Source organism: Sinohyriopsis cumingii, chromosome 4, assembly GCF_028554795.1.
Source record: "Sinohyriopsis cumingii isolate HCF-2022 chromosome 4, ASM2855479v2, whole genome shotgun sequence".
Classification (NCBI taxonomy): domain Eukaryota; kingdom Metazoa; phylum Mollusca; class Bivalvia; order Unionida; family Unionidae; genus Sinohyriopsis; species Sinohyriopsis cumingii.
In genome coordinates this window covers 89315333-89335569 of record NC_142964.1, presented here as the reverse complement: position 1 = coordinate 89335569, position 20237 = coordinate 89315333, and the positions used below count along the sequence as shown (strand labels likewise).

The window sequence follows — 20237 nt, the reverse complement described above, 5'->3', positions numbered from 1 at the left end:
TTTAATTTCCCAACCTTTTATCATAGCAAAGACGACAGATGACTACGATCATGAGTTGGAAAAGAAAATAGAATAAGCTTTCACAATTATCTAACATATGTAGTCCTGTTTCAAATGATGAGACACTCATACCAATTTTATCGCATTTATGGGGTTTTTTATGTTAGTTTAATGAAACCATATCTCATCATTTTACAGTGAACTTATATTTAAGGTTTGCATAGTACCTGGTTTCTTGTATTTGATATAAATATACAGGGCAGCGACGATGACAAATGTTACCAGAGCTGCCCACCAGTTGCACAGAAACATGAAGGCAAGACACAGGAGTGCTCCTAGAAGGCTTGTCCACTTGTTGTAATATCGGAAAGCGGGGCGAAAACCTGTGCGTTAGAGTACACAATATATGGCTGATTATCTGAAAGTACTGGAGAGAGAAAGTTGAGAGTGCGTGTGATCGGAGATACAACTTTTAATTCAAGAATGATATAAGGAAAACTATATTTAGATAGTACAGATTAACGGATTTCTGATACAGATATCCCGAATGTACATCACAGCGATTTTTTCTCGTGGAAAAATAAGGAAACGCAAACTTCACAGATCGCATACTTTGTTTATTTCTGACATATTTGGCCTCTATAAATGCAAAATAGATCCCAAAACAATGTACGATTTTTCGCACCCTTTCGTAAGCAATTCTATGTTGTTTTGTTTTTGGGTTTGGTTTTCTTTTTTTTTAAATTTTCAACATCTGTCTTATTTTGGTGAAAGGGAATGTTATAAAGACATGTTGATGTAAATATTTGGATCAAAGTCTGAATCAAAAAATATAAGCCTCACACCAACTTTCATGCTGGTTGCAAACAACGTACGGAATTAAGATGTTTAGATTTAACAGAATTGATTAAGCCCTATTCAACTTTGCGAAAACGAACCGGAAGCCCTCTTACCTTGGTTACTTGAAAGGTCCTACAATTGGTCTGCATGATTTAATTTCTCTCCGAGAAGCAACAGCAAGCCACGTGCGAGATGTGATGGTTTAGATAACTATGTCTAAATTGAGACACACGTCGTGTCCTTTGGTTGATAAATTTACAGGACACAAGTTAATTTAACCACTAATGAGATACCAGTACTGAGAAAAGGTAAAGAGAGTAGCAAAAATTTAGATGGCAAGTGTTCATTGCTCAACTGATATGTAGACATTAAAAATAAATTCAGCAAGACAACATACCTGGTGTATTCGCGATGGAGGCATTGAAGCATGAATAATTTACAAGTGCATAGGACATCAGGAAGAAATTGGAAATAATTGGTGCTATTGTATCCAATGAGCCTAGAAAGAAAGATATATATATACTTACATAAATGTATGAAAGGTCATTCTAAATTCAAGTTTACATGCCTACCATTTAAGAGAATCGATAATAAATTATATGTGCCATTGTTGTTTCAGTCCATTGCGAATTTATGTGTATAGTGTTTTAAGTGATACACGTGCTTTCTGTCTTTGAGGATAGTAATTGTAAATGTACAATACATGTACAAAACAATTAAATTTCTTTCGATAAAGACAGATTATTGGCTGACAATACGGGAAAGCAATTTATAGAACAAGTTAACATGATTATGAAAACTATGATGTTAATATATTAAACTTCAAACACTGCTCTTGTAGACCTTTCCAGCTGATCCTAAACGCACAAATTCAAAAGTGCATTCAAGAAAATTGTTGGTCTTTTTCTCTACGTACTAAATTCACTTCCAATTTAAAAAGTAGATACAATAATATTATTGAAGTCAAACGATATGAAGATTTACCGTTGAGACAGAGAACAACTGCAATATTAAAGTGAATTACCAATCTTGGATGGTAAACCGCCATTCTCTGTATAAGTCACATGGGAATAGAAATTGGACGCATAGATGTACGCGGAGTGCTTACCCATGCTTATGGCAGCTAGACTAATTCCGAATGCAAGAATATACCCTCTTCGTGGCTCCCCACCTGGACCGTATCCCTTCGCAAAGTATTTAATGCATGGGAAGAGTTCGTCCTTTCCTAAAGCCTGCACATATTTAGTATAAAATTTGAGTAAAAGTGTAGTTCAACATTTGCAAAAATGTAAAATAAGTTTTCTGACAGCTTTTTTTTATAAATTTTTTTTTACTTCTAAACGCATTCAAAGTATATTTGATTGTCGCTAAATTAACCTTTGCCATTAAGTTTCAATTGGATTTGGACTTCAGACCATTATATTAATCAAAAGATATCCCTTGCTGGCGGACTTAGGGTTCATTTTATACATTCATATTTATTTGATGTACATGAATATTACGTGTAAACGTAGTCAAACACACAAAAAATGAATATTTTTACATGCTTTAATTTATGATTAACGTACACAAGCGTACTTGGCTGTACAACTATTAAAATATAATTAATCATGTTGGGGTTGGCCCTAATTTATATAAATCAGCGAAATAAACTCTAGAATCCGGCGCTTACTAAAGAACGGAGGATTGCATAATCCATATTTCCAAATAATCTGATCGCTGGATACCACTCCTTCGATACCAAATTCACTCAAGAAAATCCCCAATAAAAGATGTGGATTTTCCTCTGAAAATTTGTATGCAATGTTGTTCTTAGGAAAATAGAGTCTCTTTGAAATATTAATATTATTAATGCATGGGATGAAATTTAGGGATAAATATTTAGTCACCTGAAACACTTTTGGGGCGCTCACCATACTTGCTAGTGCGGACGACAACGTGGCTGAGAAAATCCCGGCAAGAATGAGTGGCCTGAATGGTGATACAAGTCCAACAATCTGAAAGATGAACATTTTAGATTGTTTGAAATATTAAAAATGTTCTATAAAGACTTTTCCATTTCTAATCAATTTTATTTAGAATGTAAAAGATTTTAAACTTTTTAAACTCATCAGTTATTACAGTGTGGGGAAAACAATCCATGATGATACTATTCATTGTGATACCGTGATTAGCTGTGAACAATAAAATCTTATTTAGTCTGACAGCCCAAGTTTTGCATGTCAAAGATTGGACGGTGACCTTATTGACCATGTTCACGGGTATAAGATGGGTCGGTGAGCCTATTGAATATGTTCATTTGTGTAATATAGGACGGTGAGACTGTTGATTATGTTCATTTGTGTAAGATAGGACGGTGAGACTGTTGATTATGTTCATTTGTGTAAGATAGGACGGTGACCTTATTGATTATGTCCATGTGCGTAGGATAGGACAGTGATTAGGGGTGAAACAATTCATCGATATATAATGATACTTTTGCTGAAACGATACACATATCGATACAAGAGACGGAGAATCGATACAAAACGATACTTACCTTATACGTGCTATTTTAGTCTTCAGCAGTCATGAATAATTATTATTAGTTGCTTTGTTATTCTGTAAACTTATAATCCATCTGAAACAGCATTTGCAGTCACAGGCACTCATGTTTATTAGTAAAAACAAAAAAGATTATTTGAGAATACCCACTCGCCGTCTACAAAGTGACATGGTTCGAAATCTCCCCCCTCCCATTTCATGCTAATTATCATAACCCAGAAGTATGTTCAGCATATACTGTACGTTCCAGACATGTTTCACATGTATAATGACGTACCTTACTCATCATTTAATAACCACTTTCACGTGAAGTTTCTACTTTGAATTGTATCTTAACTCTTTTGGTCAATTTGAAAGCTACGCTACCGTGTGTTTTTGTGGTTAATGCTTGTTCCGTTCAATGTTAAGTAAAAACCAACAATCAGAAATCAGTGTAACTTATTCTCTGCGTGACAAACAGAAAGTATTGGAAGAGCAACATAGATTTCGCGAGAAAGACATTATATATGTCAAGTACTTAAGCGGAGATGTTGTCAGGGTGTGCCACTGCAACATTTGTACGAATTCGCGCACTAGGGGACCAATGAAAAGCGATAACATTCGTGAATTCGTTGAAAGTCCCACATATGCAAATGTGCTCGGCGAAATATACCAAAAAAAATTCTTCCTGTCGAGACATCTGTTTTTCGGGTAGCAACTGTTCCATATCTGGGTTCATCAAGCACGACAAGAATGATTGTGAAACTAAATTTGATTGGAACAACGTGCCCGTGAATAAAAATTATGGCGTAGTTGGAACCATTCATGAAGAAAGTTTTACAAATGCATGTTTAAAATACGGGCTACCTAGAGAATCCCAAAATGCCTGATTCCCTGCCTGAGTCATTACGATTTTGTTCGGCAAATACTTTCTGATGATAGTGATGATGACAATAAGTTTTAAAGTTATGAAGTATATCGGATTTGTTGGAGCTGGGAAAATGTTAATGGAGACACTAGTGAGTGATTTTTAGTCCGAAATGGTATTAAATACGAGTCAGATGTACATGCTGGATGGATAAAAAAAATAGATGCTATGACCCTTTCAGTGGTGTTTCGAAACTAAATATACAAAGGGCAGAGTACTGACCATAATTAAAATACAGACAATTTAAAAGTACAATGCAATTTTCATTTTTTTAAATTAATAACATTCGCCCTGCGGATCATATGCTACAAAACCATATACATGTATCTATATCAGGGTGAAGATAAATTGGATAAAATAAGGGTTAAAAAATTAAATCAAGAAGTAATGGTATTTATTTTAATTCCTCTGTCTGCACAAACATTGATGGATTAAATACCGTTATACAGCATTATGGAAAAGATAAGAAATTTGGCATAGTAGTCAGTAAACTACTGATTTAACAAATAAAGTTTGTGTTAGTGAAAAACCCTATTTTGAAGCAGATTTATCGAAAGATAACGATCTCTGGAAAATTGTACATAACAGTCACAAAGATCAGTTATCCAACATATTCAAGCTGAACAAGCTAGCTATGTAGGTACTACAGCTATAAGAAAGTGGAGCAGGAAGAGAGACAGATATTGAAGTTTAGATAAATATTAACCTATGAACATTTTCCCTGCCATTCTTTACACCGCTCCGGTTGCCTAGTGGTTAGAGCGTCCGCCTCGGATGATGAGGTCGTGGGTTCGATCCCCGGCCTAGTCATACCAAAGATTTATAAAAATGGTATTAACAGCTGCCTCGCTTGGCGCTACGTCTGCGGCATGATGCCCCAGTGCTAGACATCACTACAAACTGCCACACTGAAGACATCGTAGCGATATGACGGAAAAATTGTTAAAGCTACTTTAAAAATCCAAATCACACACACATCTTCCCTCCTTTTTTCTTGGATAAAGAGGGAGGTTTCCTTTAAGATAAAATCCATGTCATTAACTCTCCTCAAACTGTACATGAGAAACAAATTTAGAATCTGTCTCTTTCATGCAGAGATATTTAACCAGTGACTAGTTTTCCTTCTTCACTAACAAATACAAATACCTATGGCTGCAGTAGTCTTTTGCATCATTTTGTTGTATTCAACATTATTCCCGTTCCCGGATTTGTTCTAGATGAGATTTTCTTTGCACGAGGAAATTCTATTATTTCTTCTGTTTTTGAAGATAATACCGTAATGTTTTCCAAGTGTAACTGATACACTAAACTGGTAGTGTTTTCAAATCATTCATGTTGTACAAAGGGAGTTAAATGGAACCACCATCAAATGGCCTAAAACGGTGGATAAAACTCACTGCAACCAACAGGTAGTCTGTTTGAAAGTATTGATATCTTCTCATCAGTGAGAATTTCATATAAATATATAAGTATATGTCTATCTGTAGTCTGCATACTGGAAATAGGACCAGAATATCAACATGCATGAATGGGCACCAACTACCTTCCAAAGATAGAAAGACCATTAAGTTCCTATGTGTATCGACATATACAGTATCGCAGGCTGCGCATCGTGAATCGTATCGATACGTGGCACAGGTGTATCGTTTCACCTCTAACGGTGACCCTATTGATTATGTGCACGTGTGTAAGATGAGACCGTGACCATATTGATGATGTTCATGTGTGTCAGTATTTATGATTTTAAACGTCAACTTTAATTCTATTTTACAATTTTTGTTTTGTACTCTTCACGGACACTTATGCATGAAATATATGGCGTTTGTGTGTGTTTATATGTGTGTTGTTTGTATGTGTGTGATTATATGTTTGTTGTTTGTATGTGTGCATTTATATGTGTGTTGTTTGTATGTGTGTGTGTGTGTGTGTGTGTGTGTGTGTTTATGTGTTGATTGTACGTGTTTTTATGTGTTGTTTGTATATTTGTGTTTAGATGTGTGTTGTTTATACGTGTGTTTATATGTGTGTTGTTTGTACGTGTGTGATTGTGTTGTTTGTACGTGTGTGTTTATATGTGCGTTGTTTGTAAGTGTGTGTTTATATGAGTGTTGTTTGTACGTGTTTGTTTTTATATGTGTTGTTTGTATGTGTGTGGTTTGTACGTATGTGTTTATATGAATGTTGTTTGTACATGTGTGTTTTTGTGTTGTTTGTATGTGTGCGTGTTAATATGTGTTTTTATACATGTGTGTTTATATGTGTATTGTTTGTATGTGTGTGTTTATATGTGTGTTGTTTTTATTTTCTTGACTTCTTTATTCTTTTTGTTTACTACTTTGTTCTTCGTTCTTTTTTTGGTTTGGTTTGTTTTGCTTGTTTAGGGTGGGATCTTTAGGATTGGGGGTAAGGTTGATGAATTTATATACTGATGATTGTCAGTGGAATGAGATTTTTTAATTTCAATACGATTTGTTTATTTACACTATGTCCGTTCGATTCATGAGCAGTGTGACGGGATTTTTTATAGTTATATATTCCTGTGCCCGAGTAGACTAAAACTGTTTTACAAAACTGGAGAGTAGCAATCCGCAATAAAATCGTAATCAGGACGCGAGAGAGAGAGAGAGAGAGAGAGAGAAGAAGAAGAAGAAGAAGAAGAAGAAGAAGAAGAAAAATGAAATCGTTTCGTTAAAGTAACCAAAATTAAAACATTAAGTGTAGCTTATAAAACTAAAAATCTCCAAAAAATAACAATTGTTCAGAATAATGTTAAATGCATATTGTTATGTTATAAACACCTGTATCTGTTTGGTAGCCGTCATAATCATTATTGTCATTTCAAATGAAGACACTCACCCCGTTGTCATGCAGAGTACCGTATTTGCAAGTTCCATTCAAATGAGTGCAGTTTGTGACAATGGCAATATCTGGATTCAGCTGCACTGTCGTCAAGTTTCCAGCCACCAATTCAGTCACGGTTGCTGCTGCTGGTCCTATCGCCTCCCTGAGCAAGCACCCTCCGGAAGTCCAAATGATAGCCAGGTAAACCAATGACGTTATGAGAATGGCCAGAAATGTGCCTTTTGGAATTGCTTTCTGTGGATCCTGTGGGGAAAAGGGTTGGGTAAAGGATAATGTACAGATAAACAATAACTACGCATTTCCCATCGACAGAGTTATTGCGGTCTTTGAAGATATGGTACAAAACATTTTATAAACTAATAAAGTATATAATGAACTTTAAAGTTTTGCCATTAATTTCTAAATTTATAATGAAAAGAAAATCATCTAAAATCTCTGATAATATGTATTCGTTCTATTCTGACCTTCGAAGATATATTATCGTGGAGATCCTTCTGGAAATGGCTATCTGTAATCATTGTGCATTTTAGATTATTCCTAGTTAAAGTCAAATCTTTCTGGGGTCTTCGAAGTTTTAATGCTATTTATAAGGTATAAAGTGGAAAAAGAAAATAAGTGTCGGCAAAACTAATCTACTTCACCTTCAGATCTCCAGATATGTTTGCACCGGCCAGGATGCCAGTTGCCGATGGAAAGTAGATTGCAAATACCGAGAAAAAACTATTTCCTTCCGTAAATTCTGGGCTAAAGTTAGTCGTAAATGTTTGTCCTATAAAAAGAAAAAAAAAATGTGTTACTCCCCAACAAAAGTATTTAGACTGAAAAAATGCAAGTATGCTCCCATTCCTGATGTTACATATCATATTGATAAATGTATGCTTTGAGCATGTATATGATCCGTAGTTCTTCATTCAATTCGTCAAACAATTTGCTTCATTGCCACACAAAAAAAGAATTCACCAAAACTGACTGCAATGGAACGTGCAATCTGTATTAAATAAACATCAAACTGAACGTTTTCAAACTGAGGCTTTTCTGACTTGAATAAATGAATACCAGAAGGAAGCATTGTAGCTGGATATTCCTACGAGAATAACGTTATCCACTTTAATGTATTGCTCGTGAAACTTAACGTCTTCTGGTAACTTTGAAATCACGGCTTATGAGGTACACCATTCCAACACCAAATATAAGATTGTATTCATTTTTAAAGCTATGTAGACAGACAAACGATCAAATGTCCTTCATCATCTTAATGTAACCTACCAAGAACAGCTCCAGAATTTTACTTTCTTTCCACGGTTCGATTCTAGTTTAGTGCTTTGGATTTAATATACATCACCAGTATAATAGCTCTGAAAATATCTGATGTTATTAATGAAAAGAGTTAGGTCTAGGAACCCACTGACCTTCTCAAAAAACTTATTTGTATCAACTATAGCTCAGTTGAGAACGTTTATAACAATAAGGGGGAAAAAACGTATAGTATTCTCACCGTTGTACCCCACCACACCCTTCCATTTTTTCTCACTTGATGGCGGTAGGAATGTGCCGACAAAGTAGTTGACAAGTGCTGCCGTCAGTATTACCAGCAACATAAGTTGAGCCTAGAATAAAGATGTATGTAGTACAACAAGACAGGTACATAGATGCATGGGAACAAACAGACAGACATATTGGCAGACAGACAAAAAGTTGAAGTTCATTCGTCCATTTTATGTATTCGGCTTGCTTAAAGATTACATGTCTTTCATTGGTCGCATTAATACAAACTACTCGCTCATTTGTATTCACGTAACTATCACCAGCATGGTGTACAAGGTAGAACAAATTATATATTTGATACTATGGCATTGTACAACCTAGATTTATCTCAACCTGCCAAATAGATTGCCCCATACTACTTTTGATCTCGACATCCTATTGGAGAAGAAGAAAAAAAAAATTATTTACTTGTTCGTTTAGTACTGTAAAACTCTCTACGTTGAGGCGATGAAAATTCATTGCGAGACTGATGTGGTAATCTTCTCTCGACCTCTGACAGAACGGGTCCCACTTTTAAAAAGCACATTAAGTTGCAGATTTCTGGTCATATGACATGCCGGTTAACTCACTTTAACTTTGAGGATTAAATGCGAGAAACGATTCGTCCCGAAAGGGGACTTCAGCATCAGATGATTCAGTGTTGTTTAAGTGAGGATACATTTTAAGACAACAAGATGTGTCCTAGTGGTTAGAGCGTCCACCTCGGATGCAGGAGGTTGTGGGTTCGATCCCCGGCCGAGTCATACCAAAGACTTACAAAAATAGTACTAACAGCTGCCTCGCTTGGCGCTCAGCATTAAGAGGTTAGTGTTAGGACTGGTCGGCCTGGTGTCAGGATAATGTGACTGTGTGGGACATCATGCTACATGTCTGTGGCATGATGCCCCAGTGCCATACATCACTATAAACTGCTACACTGCAGACATCGTAACGATATGACTGAAAAATTGTTAAAGCTACGTTAAAAATCCAAATCACACACACACACACACATGTTTTGAATACAGATTTTAAACAAATATTTATTACATATGTAATATATTGTGAAATAATAATAAGAAGAAGAAGAAGAAGAAGGAATCCTAATTAATAAGGGCTACAGGTTGTAAAATTGTAACAGAAAAACAATTACCTTGGCCTCCCAGTCCAGTCCAATCATAACAATTGCAAGCAACAGGACACACGTCATGGCTCCAATAATCCTCACTTCGTGTAGCAAGTCTCCTGTCACGAACGTATCGTGCTCCTAAAGTGACGGTAAAATTGAATAAGCAGAATTTGAAACATGGGGTGAGGGCATTTTCAAATGGGAATAAGTTTTTGTGAATGTTTTAATTGCAATCGTAACCCAAACGCAGTATCAATATTGCATTAGGTAGCTTCATTAGCAAGAGACAATTATGAAATCATATGAAAATATCGAATCCAGCGTATAATATAGCCTTAGATGTTGATAAAATGTGATCGTACCCACATAAGGTCTCTAACAGTCTCCGCGAAACCAACAATGTGCATGGCTGCACCGAGGGCACTCGCCAAGGAGAAGACGACTCCTATCGCAGCGCCGAACTCCGGACCAAGACTTCGGGATATCATGTAATAAACCCCTCCTGTAATAAAAAATCACACTATGCACAAAAGGCATTGGAACTTCTTTTAATTACAAAGTGTCCTAAAATGATAACGGAAGAAGAAGAGAAAATTTTATAGAAAGCAAATTGATTAACTTGTAATTCGGCAATAATTGTTTTTCCGGAACTGTTTGCTTCCTAGCCATCACATCATCCACCAAAATGTCTCCCTCATGTTTTCATTTGTTATTTTTCATGCATTTTATTCATCTTTTGAAATATGAAATGTTACAAAAGTAAGATCGCAATCGGCCAACTGCGGGATTTAATCAACAAGCCTAAATATCCCCTTTAGCTACACAGATATGCAAATGGGCTGGAAACTGATACTAATATCATGAAATGTTATAAACATTTCTTTTAAATATTAGCATTAAAATGCGGCTTTGCGATATGGTTTATTTAAATTCTACCATAGCAAAACGACCATTCCGATTCAGATGACCTGAAAAGACAAATAGATTTTCATTGTAACGTAAGCATCGTGCCAGTTTGTGAAGGAAAAGCAATACCTCGTAAATGGAGAGTAAGTCTTTGACTAATTGCTATCAGCACTCAGAGCATATCCCTATTCCTTATACTTATACATGGGCAGATATTAATGGAAACATTCCTCTGTCAGTACAGGTGTTTTATTGTGGGATTATCTCTGACAAAATTATTGATTTTAGCTATCCGAAATGAGATCGAACGTTTTTATTTCTTTCTAATTATCTAATGCTTGTGCAACCATTTTGACATGCGTGTCAGGTTTTGAAGATCAGCGAATTAAAATGACTGTAAGTGTTATAAAAGATGCAAACAAATGATTGCATGGCATGGTAAAGTAGAACAAGTAAGTATGGTGACCTTACAATATGTCAGTCAGAGATTAGGAACTTTTATCAAGTCTATCTTAAAAAAGGTGCATAAATGAATCAAAGTTTAAGTGTTATAGGCATTATTTTAAAGCTTTTAATAAATGAAGGTAGGCACCTCAGTATTTACATTCAATACCCCCAAGCTCCTCACATTACTTTGAATACATTTTCCTTATAAAACTAATAACTTAGGAAATTCGAAGTACAATGTTTATCCGATAAAAGACAACTCTATTGTCACAAAACAAACTTAGCTATTATGCATGTATTTATATTTGTTTTTAATTTCAGTTTTATTTTTTAAAAATTTCTATATTTTCATAAAAGTCTGACATTCTTGAATAAACAATATCGCCTCGCTGCGTGTTATGTCCTTGTAAAGGGCACTCATCTCTGTTTTTCTAACACGATATAACCATCAAAACGTTCATGTGCCGTGAAGTACCAAGCACAGATTCAATCTTTCCTAACTGACCTCCTTTCACCTCCCCGTTGGTGCAGATGGCAGACATGGACATGGTGGTGATGGTTGTGACGAGAGATGACATGAGGACGATCACAGTGGCCAACCCCACACCCGCCTGTCCGGCAATCCATGTCAGTCTCAGAAACAACATCACACCAAATATGTTCAGCAGACATCGTATCTGCAGATTTTAAACGAGAATAAAGCATAAGTAGTCTTTGAAATTGTGTTTTTCAACTCTAGTTATATTATGCAACTCTGAATCATACATCCTAAACTCGACATCTGGACGGGAAATGTGTGTGTGTGTGTGTGTGTGTGTGTGTGTGTGTGTGTGTGTGTGTGCGTGCGTGCGTGCGTGCGTGTGTGTGTGTGTGTGTGTGTGTGCGTGCGTGCGTGCGTGCGTGTGTGTGTGTGTGCGTGCGTGCGTGCGCGCGTGTGTGTGTGTGTGTGTGTGTGTGTGTGTGTGTGTGTGCGTGTGTGTGACAATTTTTCAGTGATATCGCTACGGTGTCTGCAGTGTGACAGTTTATAGTGATGTCTAGCACTGGGGCATCATACTGCAGACATGTAGCATGATGTGCCACACAGTCACATTATCCTGACACCAGGCCGACCAGTCCTAACACTAACCTCTTAATGCTGAGCGCCATGCGAGGCAGCTGTTAGTACCATTTTTGTAAGTCTTTGATATGACTCGGCCGGGGATCGAACCCACGAACTCCCGCATCCGAGGCGGAGCGGTCTCTTGTTGTGATAAAGAAGGACATTTCCAGTTGTTTGGTCAAGGGCGACCTTTCGGCTGGGTAGTAACAACGTTAAAAGAATGGAACCGTTTCATCAGCTGCGACATTTCATCCGCATCTGTTAACTTAGCTTAGTATACAGTTCAATTCAGGGAATATTATTCAAGGTGGTGAAAATTTCGGGTAAGAACATATTCTTTATCTACCCTGGATTTCCTCGCCTGATTCTAAAATGGCTCGTACTTTAAAAAAAAAGCAATTTTATTTTAATATCAAACTCTGCTTAGTATATATGGAGTATTTGACAGCAAAAAGAGTATTTATTATATTACGATTGTTAATTTTGAAATATCCTCGTTATAACGTTTACTCTAACATGTTCCAATTATGCCATGTAGATGTATCCTTCACATTACATTACGTGTAGCTCAGGGATCAGATCATGTTCTCCTGATGTCTGGCAACACGTTTCTCAGCCCTATAAATTACATCGGATGAACATATGACATTTATTTGTGTAACGTGTTTTAGTTCTATCAACATCGTCCATAATATCTACACAGGTGTATTCTTATGACGTAGTGGATAATTTAAATGTTTATATGAACATCAAGTTAGACAATACTCACTAATACACCCTGTATCCAGCCAAACTTGACCGCTGATACCGTCGCTGGTTTATGTACCGCTGCCTCTGCTTCCTTTTCGTCAACTAACTCATCCACAATGACGTTGAATGTGACACTAGTTTGACTGCTTGGTTCAGGGAACTGAAAACATGATCAGAGTCTTCTAAAAGTTAAACGTCGATTGAACCATCGTGCATGCTCCTTGCGAATGCTTGAAAAATTCGTACGATAAATATTTACCCGTTATGTGATTTTTATTCGAATATTTTTATACCGAGTTGCTTTGCAATAAGATGGCTAGGGGATATGGAAAGGCGAAAACTATGGAACAGATTCACTTCAGCATTGAGTAGACCGAGGAGCTGCAAACATTCCCTGCATTAATGAACTTCCAGTTAGAAATTGACTGTTTTTCTTCACAATTCATACAATGGACTTAGGATGGAGTCGACGTAGATTCAGATAGGTCGAATCGTCAATACCCAAATGAATGAAATGCTCGGATGAAGAAAGATTTCACTTCTCCCTGCTCACTCACTCGAAAGCCTAGCTGGGACCGAAAGGAGAAAAATTCGCTATATTCCGACTAGAATGACGCTTACCATATATTTATGGATGATATCGATAAAACAACCTCAATCATCCATTTATTTACACAAATAAGATCCATCGCACCCTAACGCAAATGAACTAGTCAGACTCATACAAGCACATTGTCAGCAAGATCAAGAAGCGAAGACGATGTTACTAATAAATTCAGCATCAGTGTAGAAATCGTTGGAAAACAAAACGAGAGAGAGAGAGAGATTTGGATTTTTAACGTAACTTTAAAAAATTTCCGTCATATCGCTACGATGTCTGCAGTGTGACAGTTTATAGTGATGTCTAGCAGACATGTAGCATGATGTCCCACACAGTCACATTATCCTGACACCAGGCCGACCAGTCCTAACACTAACCTCTTAATGCTGAGCGCCAAGCGAGGCAGCTGTTAGTACCATTTTTGTAAGTCATGACTCGGCCGGGGCTCAAACCCACGACCTTCCGCATCCGAAGCGAATATGAATAGGTGAGACAAAAAATATTTATTTGTCTATATAAATAGCAAGCCTTGTCCTGTCATTTATTGTAGTTTTGCCATACTGACATCTTGTAAACTTATCTCTTACAACGTAATGATTTTATAACACCTGCACAATGTTATGATAACTATAAACTAAGATAAGACTCGCCACACTAATAGTAATGGATGAAGAAAAGACTCGTCACACTAATCGTAATGAATGAAGAAAAGACTCGTCACACTAATCGTAATGAATGGAAATAAGACTAGTCGCACTAATCAAAATGAATAAAGATAAGACTCGTCACACTAATCGCAATGAATGAAGATAACAATCGTCACACTTATCGTAATGAATAAAAATAAGACTCGTCACACTAATCAATATGAATGAAGAAAAGGGTCGTCACACTAATCGATATGAATTAAGACGCGTCACACTAATCATAATGAATAAAGGTCAGACTAGTCGCACTAATCGAAATGAATGAAGATAAGACTCGTCACACTAATCGCAATGAAGATAACACTATTCACACTTATCGTACTGAGTAAAGATAAGACTTGTCGCACTAAAAATCGTGATGAATGAAGATAAGACTCGTCACAGAATCGAAATGAATGAAGATAAGACTCGTCACACTAATCGCAATGAATGAAGATAACAATCGTCACACTTATCGTAATGAATGAAGATAAGACTTGTCGCACTATTCGAAATGAATGAAGATAAGACTCGTCACACTAATCGAAATGAACGAAGATAAGACTCGTCACACTAATCGAAATGAATGAAGATAAGACTCGTCACACTTATCGTAATGAATAAAGATATGACTCGTCACACTTATCGTAATGAATAAAGATAAGACTAGTCACACTAATCGAAATGAATGAAGATAAGACTCGTCACACTAATCGCAATGAAGATAACACTATTCACACTTATCGTAATGAATAACAATAAGACTTGTCGCACTAATCGTGATGAATGAAGATAAGACTCGTCACAGAATCGAAATGAATAAAGATAAGACTCGTCACACTAATCGCAATGAATGAAGTTAAGACTCTTCACACTAATCGCAATGAATGAAGATAACAATCGTCACACTTATCGTAATGAATGAAGATAAGACTCGTCACACTAATCGTAATGAATGAAGATAAGACTCATCACACTAATCAAAATGAATGAAGATAAGACTCGTCACACTTATCGTAATGAATAAAGATAAGACTCGTCACACTAATCGTAATGAATGAAGATAACAATCGTCACACTTATCGTAATGAATGAAGATAAGACTCGTCACACTAATCGTAATGAATGAAGATAAGACTCATCACACTAATTAGCAAATAAAGCAAAAGCGCATGCCAATATACCCCCTGTCAACGTGTCTGTAATTGTTTATTTTGATGTGCCTTAGTCATTCCTTTAGTTTCAAATATATTATGATAAATGATCGTTTTCATGTGCCTAATATAATTTAAATTTACCGGTTTATCAATGATACCTATATAGAATGATTTTGTCCGTCCTATGGAGGATACGAGTTAATGTGGTGTAAAGATCGTAAAACTACATTCATTCACTCGGGTAGCTTTGTATAAATTGTTTATTTAATTCACTCGGGTAGCTTTGTATAAATTGTTTATTTAATTTGTTTTCCTCTTCTGTCGAATTGTCTACTTGCCGTTTATACCGCCAGCAACTTCCTCGAACTTTCGCCTGATTTGTATATCGAAAATCCTAATTTTGTGAATATATCCTTGTATGTAGTAGTTCATGTCTTCCATTAACACACGATATGAAAGATTCCTGGTATCGGATCGGAAAGTTTCAGAAATATTATCAGGAATAATTTCCAGTGAATCTGTTATTAATGCTGATGAATTCGCCATTTTGGTGATAACTTGCGAGTCAGAGGAAAGGTAACTAAGTGTGCGGAACTTAACGTGGAGATCAGAACCGTTCATTATTGTGCGAAATTTGTAAATGGAAAATGTTATAGACACACATGAAAATTATCGCATCCTACTTTTATATATATTTCTCATTCATAGTTGTTAAGTATTACAATCAAATATTACGACCGAAACGAACAAAGGACATGAAGTCAATGCCCACCCCCCACCCCTTCTCTGTTCCACGGTCTGGATCAGATCTTAATAAAACCATTTGCTCTTTCGTAACTAAAAACAAAAAAATAGCTGACACAAACAACATGCAGCGTTTTGTAGACCCAGACTGATGGGCTGTAGCTGATCAAATTAACTGGTGTTCAGACAGAGTAGAGTCTTCTAAGACGATGAACGCAGCGCGTTATTGGCTTTCTTCCAATAATATGGATGATCAATTTCCGCTGTCTAACCGCGTGACAGGATACTGACGTAACAGAATGGAATGGAAAAATTTTATTTAGTTCATTTGAGTTATTATTGTTTGTTTTTTCATTATTATTATTGCTACGGACCATACGAATGCTTATATCCTTCATCTCTCTCTTTTATTTCCTTTGGTCGGGATGTCTGTAAATGTTATCATCATTCATAGGCTCATGAGACACACGCTATCATCCTCTACGCTAGTTTATTTTCGAATTTTAGTTAGTATCTTGCTACGGTGGTACAAAGAGAGAGAGAGAGAGAGAGAGAAAGAGAGAGAGAGATGGAGGGAGAGAGGGGGAGGGAGGAAGAGAATGTTAAAACTGATATGTTGACAGACCAACCAAAAGAGAGACTTACAATCAGGTTTTTTGTTATTTATCATCCATTCCTATGTTTTTATTTTGGTCGATTAGTCTGCTGCCTAACAAACACAGTAAGAGACAAAGAGGTGGGAGCGACTTTTGGATATTTGAGTATTTAAAACATATCATTTTTAGAACCTTATTATAGCCTTGGAGAAAAAAAAAACAACCCACAAATAAATGTATTTAACAGATTACAGCATGTGTGAGCCTACTAAAACAGGCCATGACAACTACGTATTATTGATACTATGAACACTGTAGATAAATTACATGTAACGTATACAAATACCGTTACGACCTAAGTTCTTGTAGGCTACCTAGTTTAAGTTCAGCCTCTACGGTTTCATTAAGTCAAGTCTCCCCCTCTCTCTCTCTCTCTCTCTCTCTCTCTCTCTCTCTGCACGGATTTGCACGTATTTTGTCCGTTGCACATGAGAGAGAAGGCTTGGATGAAATTTTTTTCTCGGTATTTTCTTTTGTCGTTAATGATTAACCAAAGAAAATGCATCAATGATCTAGACTAGAAGCGACAGCCTACTGTTGAAGCAACGTTATTATATGTGCGTATTAATTCGCCATGGGAAGATCATAATTAGATATACGAACAGTATTCGTATATTAAATTGCTTTATAACAACATTTTAAAAGCTATGCTTTTTTTAATGTGTGTGCATATATGAGAGAGAATGACAAGAATACAGTCGGACAGGTTAGAGAGTTGTAAATCGTTCCAAGCAGAAGTCTAACCTGTACCAGCACACTTACTCGACCATTCGACTATCGTCAGTGGCAGTACTCTTCGTATTTCCCCAACACACTATGCTTGAATATCTAATTTAACGATAGGTCAAAAGGACAGATAATTCTTGTCGGGTTTATTGGTTTTCCTTGGAATAACTGTAATATAGTAGAAAATGATTATTATCATGAAACAGAGAGGGAGACTGATTGATTGATTGATTGATTGATTGATTGATTGATTGATTGATTGATATACTCACAATCTCCTTCTCCCGAAGTTGGTAGAGTGTTGGTCGCTGCCTGATATCCTCCACAAAATTACCAGCAAGGTCTCTATAATGATCAGCATGCGGCAGCGCTTCATGCATATCATTGAACGTCATGTCTGACTCGGGGATGCTGCCTTCACTTGTCAAGGAGAATACCGAAATCTTGTGACCCCTAGACGATGGAGCCAGATACATTGCATCAAGGGATGACTTTCGGCTACCCGGATTGAAATAGTACCCATACGATCCGGTGGAGATTTTTCTTGGTGCGGAGCAGTCCTGAATAATGAAATAAGGCTGCACCAGTATTGGTTGATCAGGATGGGATTCGTTCATGAAGGGTACCTTTTTACTTCGATATTCAATCGGTCGGTTTTCCTGCTCCGCGTTTGATTTCTCGATAATACTACAATTCTGGTCCAATATTTTAGAAACTTCTCTTTGCTTGGAATAATCTATGCTGCTCGGAAAACCAAAATTTGTTTCTCGGGATATTTCGGCTTCCTGTTTAATACTGTCAATACAAAACAATTCTACTGACACATTGTTTATATCGGGCTTTATCTCTGATTTGACCTTTTCATTGTTGTTATCCTTTTCTGTCTCGGTCACATGAATGGATGATAATCCTGTTGGGGAGATTTCAGGCAACTGTTGATCTGTTACACCAACCCTTCTCTGCATTGCACGCTTATCAATCGCTGAGATACATATTTTTCTGTCTGAAACAGGCGAAGCATCAGTGCTTAAACTGGATGGATGAGACCCGTCAGATTCTGGGCTGTTTTCTTCAATGCCCACCCCTGAATCTCCCTCAGAGCTTTCTGGCTGATTAATGATTACTGGTGGTTCCATTTTGTTTTCGAAATCTTTGTACAATAGCTCACGGCTGCTCGTTCCGTTAGTTGATCGACTCTTGGCATCCATACTTTTGATATTCTAGGAGCTGAATTTTATAACGTGCATTTAATTATATACGTTGTTTTCTACTATTTTCATCTGGAAACGCACGTCAGTTTCATGTTACTTATCCCGTTGCTAAAGAAGCGCCGTCAAGGTCCCTCGAGCAAAATAATAACAAAAATACTGGTGGATATGAAAACTTATATGTATTTATAAAAGTAAATTGGCGTCATTAACCTACATTAGGTGTTCCTCATTTTATGAATTTACAAACTCCAATAAAAGAACAGAAAAGACTTTAGTCTGGCAGACACAAACTAAGAAATGTGAACAACCTGAAGATAATAAGCTTGTTGTTGGGCGAGAGGGGGAGGAGCCACATTAGGCACGTGCCGTTTAATTTGCTGGTATTTATGTTACCTTTGATTTATTCAGTTCTTGGATGATCAGGTCCACTCTGTGTTCACGGTCGCCTGACGTTTTGATTGACAATGTTTACAGTAGTCTTTTGGAAGAAATGGTAACATCTGTAATTTGGTTATAGTGACTTGACAGATGAGCATCCCAAAGAATAAATTAACCGTAGTATCTTGAGTCATACTGTTTCCGGAGATAAGTAATTTATTCAGACAGATGACGTACTGTCTTTTATTCTCTATTAATATACAATAAAGTCATTGTGCCCAAAATACAATTTGTCGTTAGAATTGTCAAACTGCGCTAAATAAGCCCGCATATACTTTTTGCTCAAGGATTGACACTTTATTGTCAAGTTACATTCTGACCAGTACGTATTTTGACGTATATATCAATTAAGAAATAAAAAATGACTGCGGCCAATATTTTAAAAAGTCGTAACTTTCCGTTGTAGGTTAATGCACTTTAAATGTTCAATCAAATGTGTCAAGTATATTTTTTCGTTGCTAGGTTATCCGTGATCGAGCACTAGGGCAGAACTCGCGGCTGCAAAATAGAGATACCGTAGTACGTTAATGAATGAGATGGTATAAGACAACATCGCCGAGTGGTCTAAAGTGATTTTCTTTACAGAGCACTAGTGTATCTCACTTCTGTCCACGTGAATTCGAGTCGCTACTCGATCAACGTGTTGTCTACATTATTAGCACTGGTTGGATATATTTATGTTTATATTTCACTAGTTTAAAGAAAGTTTACAATTGCCGGGACAATATTTCACATTCTTCACGACAGTGACTTCACCCTTCCTTGTCTCTTGGTAGCTAATAGCTAGTATTTTCCATCCATCTGCCCTCATAGAATCAACCCCCTATTCGTGCAATATGAACTCAGGCAGTCTTAATACTACTGGAAATAAAGTGAAAACAAAATGGAGACAAAATATGGAAGTCTCATCAAGGAAACGTTTACCCGATTGCGAATCATATGAAGCTGTTTAGTGCTACCCTAATATTAACTCTTTCATGAAGTACGTAACATAGTCACGTGACCGG

At 36.7% G+C, this 20237-nt stretch overlaps 1 protein-coding gene across 1 annotated transcript in view; it reads right to left on the bottom strand.

Moving 5' to 3' along the window:
• Positions 1–19081, bottom strand: part of LOC149801635 (solute carrier family 12 member 1-like) — a 39812-nt gene extending 20731 nt beyond the window's left edge. Inside the window, exons 1-12 of the mRNA XM_089955905.1 lie at positions 17854–19081; positions 13031–13171; positions 11665–11836; positions 10169–10308; positions 9831–9944; positions 8649–8760; positions 7795–7922; positions 7148–7396; positions 2730–2837; positions 1949–2072; positions 1238–1339; positions 228–383 (exon numbers count right to left, since the gene is read on the bottom strand). Of these exons, the coding sequence (XP_089812031.1) occupies positions 228–383; positions 1238–1339; positions 1949–2072; positions 2730–2837; positions 7148–7396; positions 7795–7922; positions 8649–8760; positions 9831–9944; positions 10169–10308; positions 11665–11836; positions 13031–13171; positions 17854–18789 (2482 nt within the window). The 5' untranslated portion in view covers positions 18790–19081. The remainder of the gene's footprint in view (positions 1–227; positions 384–1237; positions 1340–1948; positions 2073–2729; positions 2838–7147; positions 7397–7794; positions 7923–8648; positions 8761–9830; positions 9945–10168; positions 10309–11664; positions 11837–13030; positions 13172–17853) is intronic.
• Positions 19082–20237: the final 1156 nt, after the last annotated feature.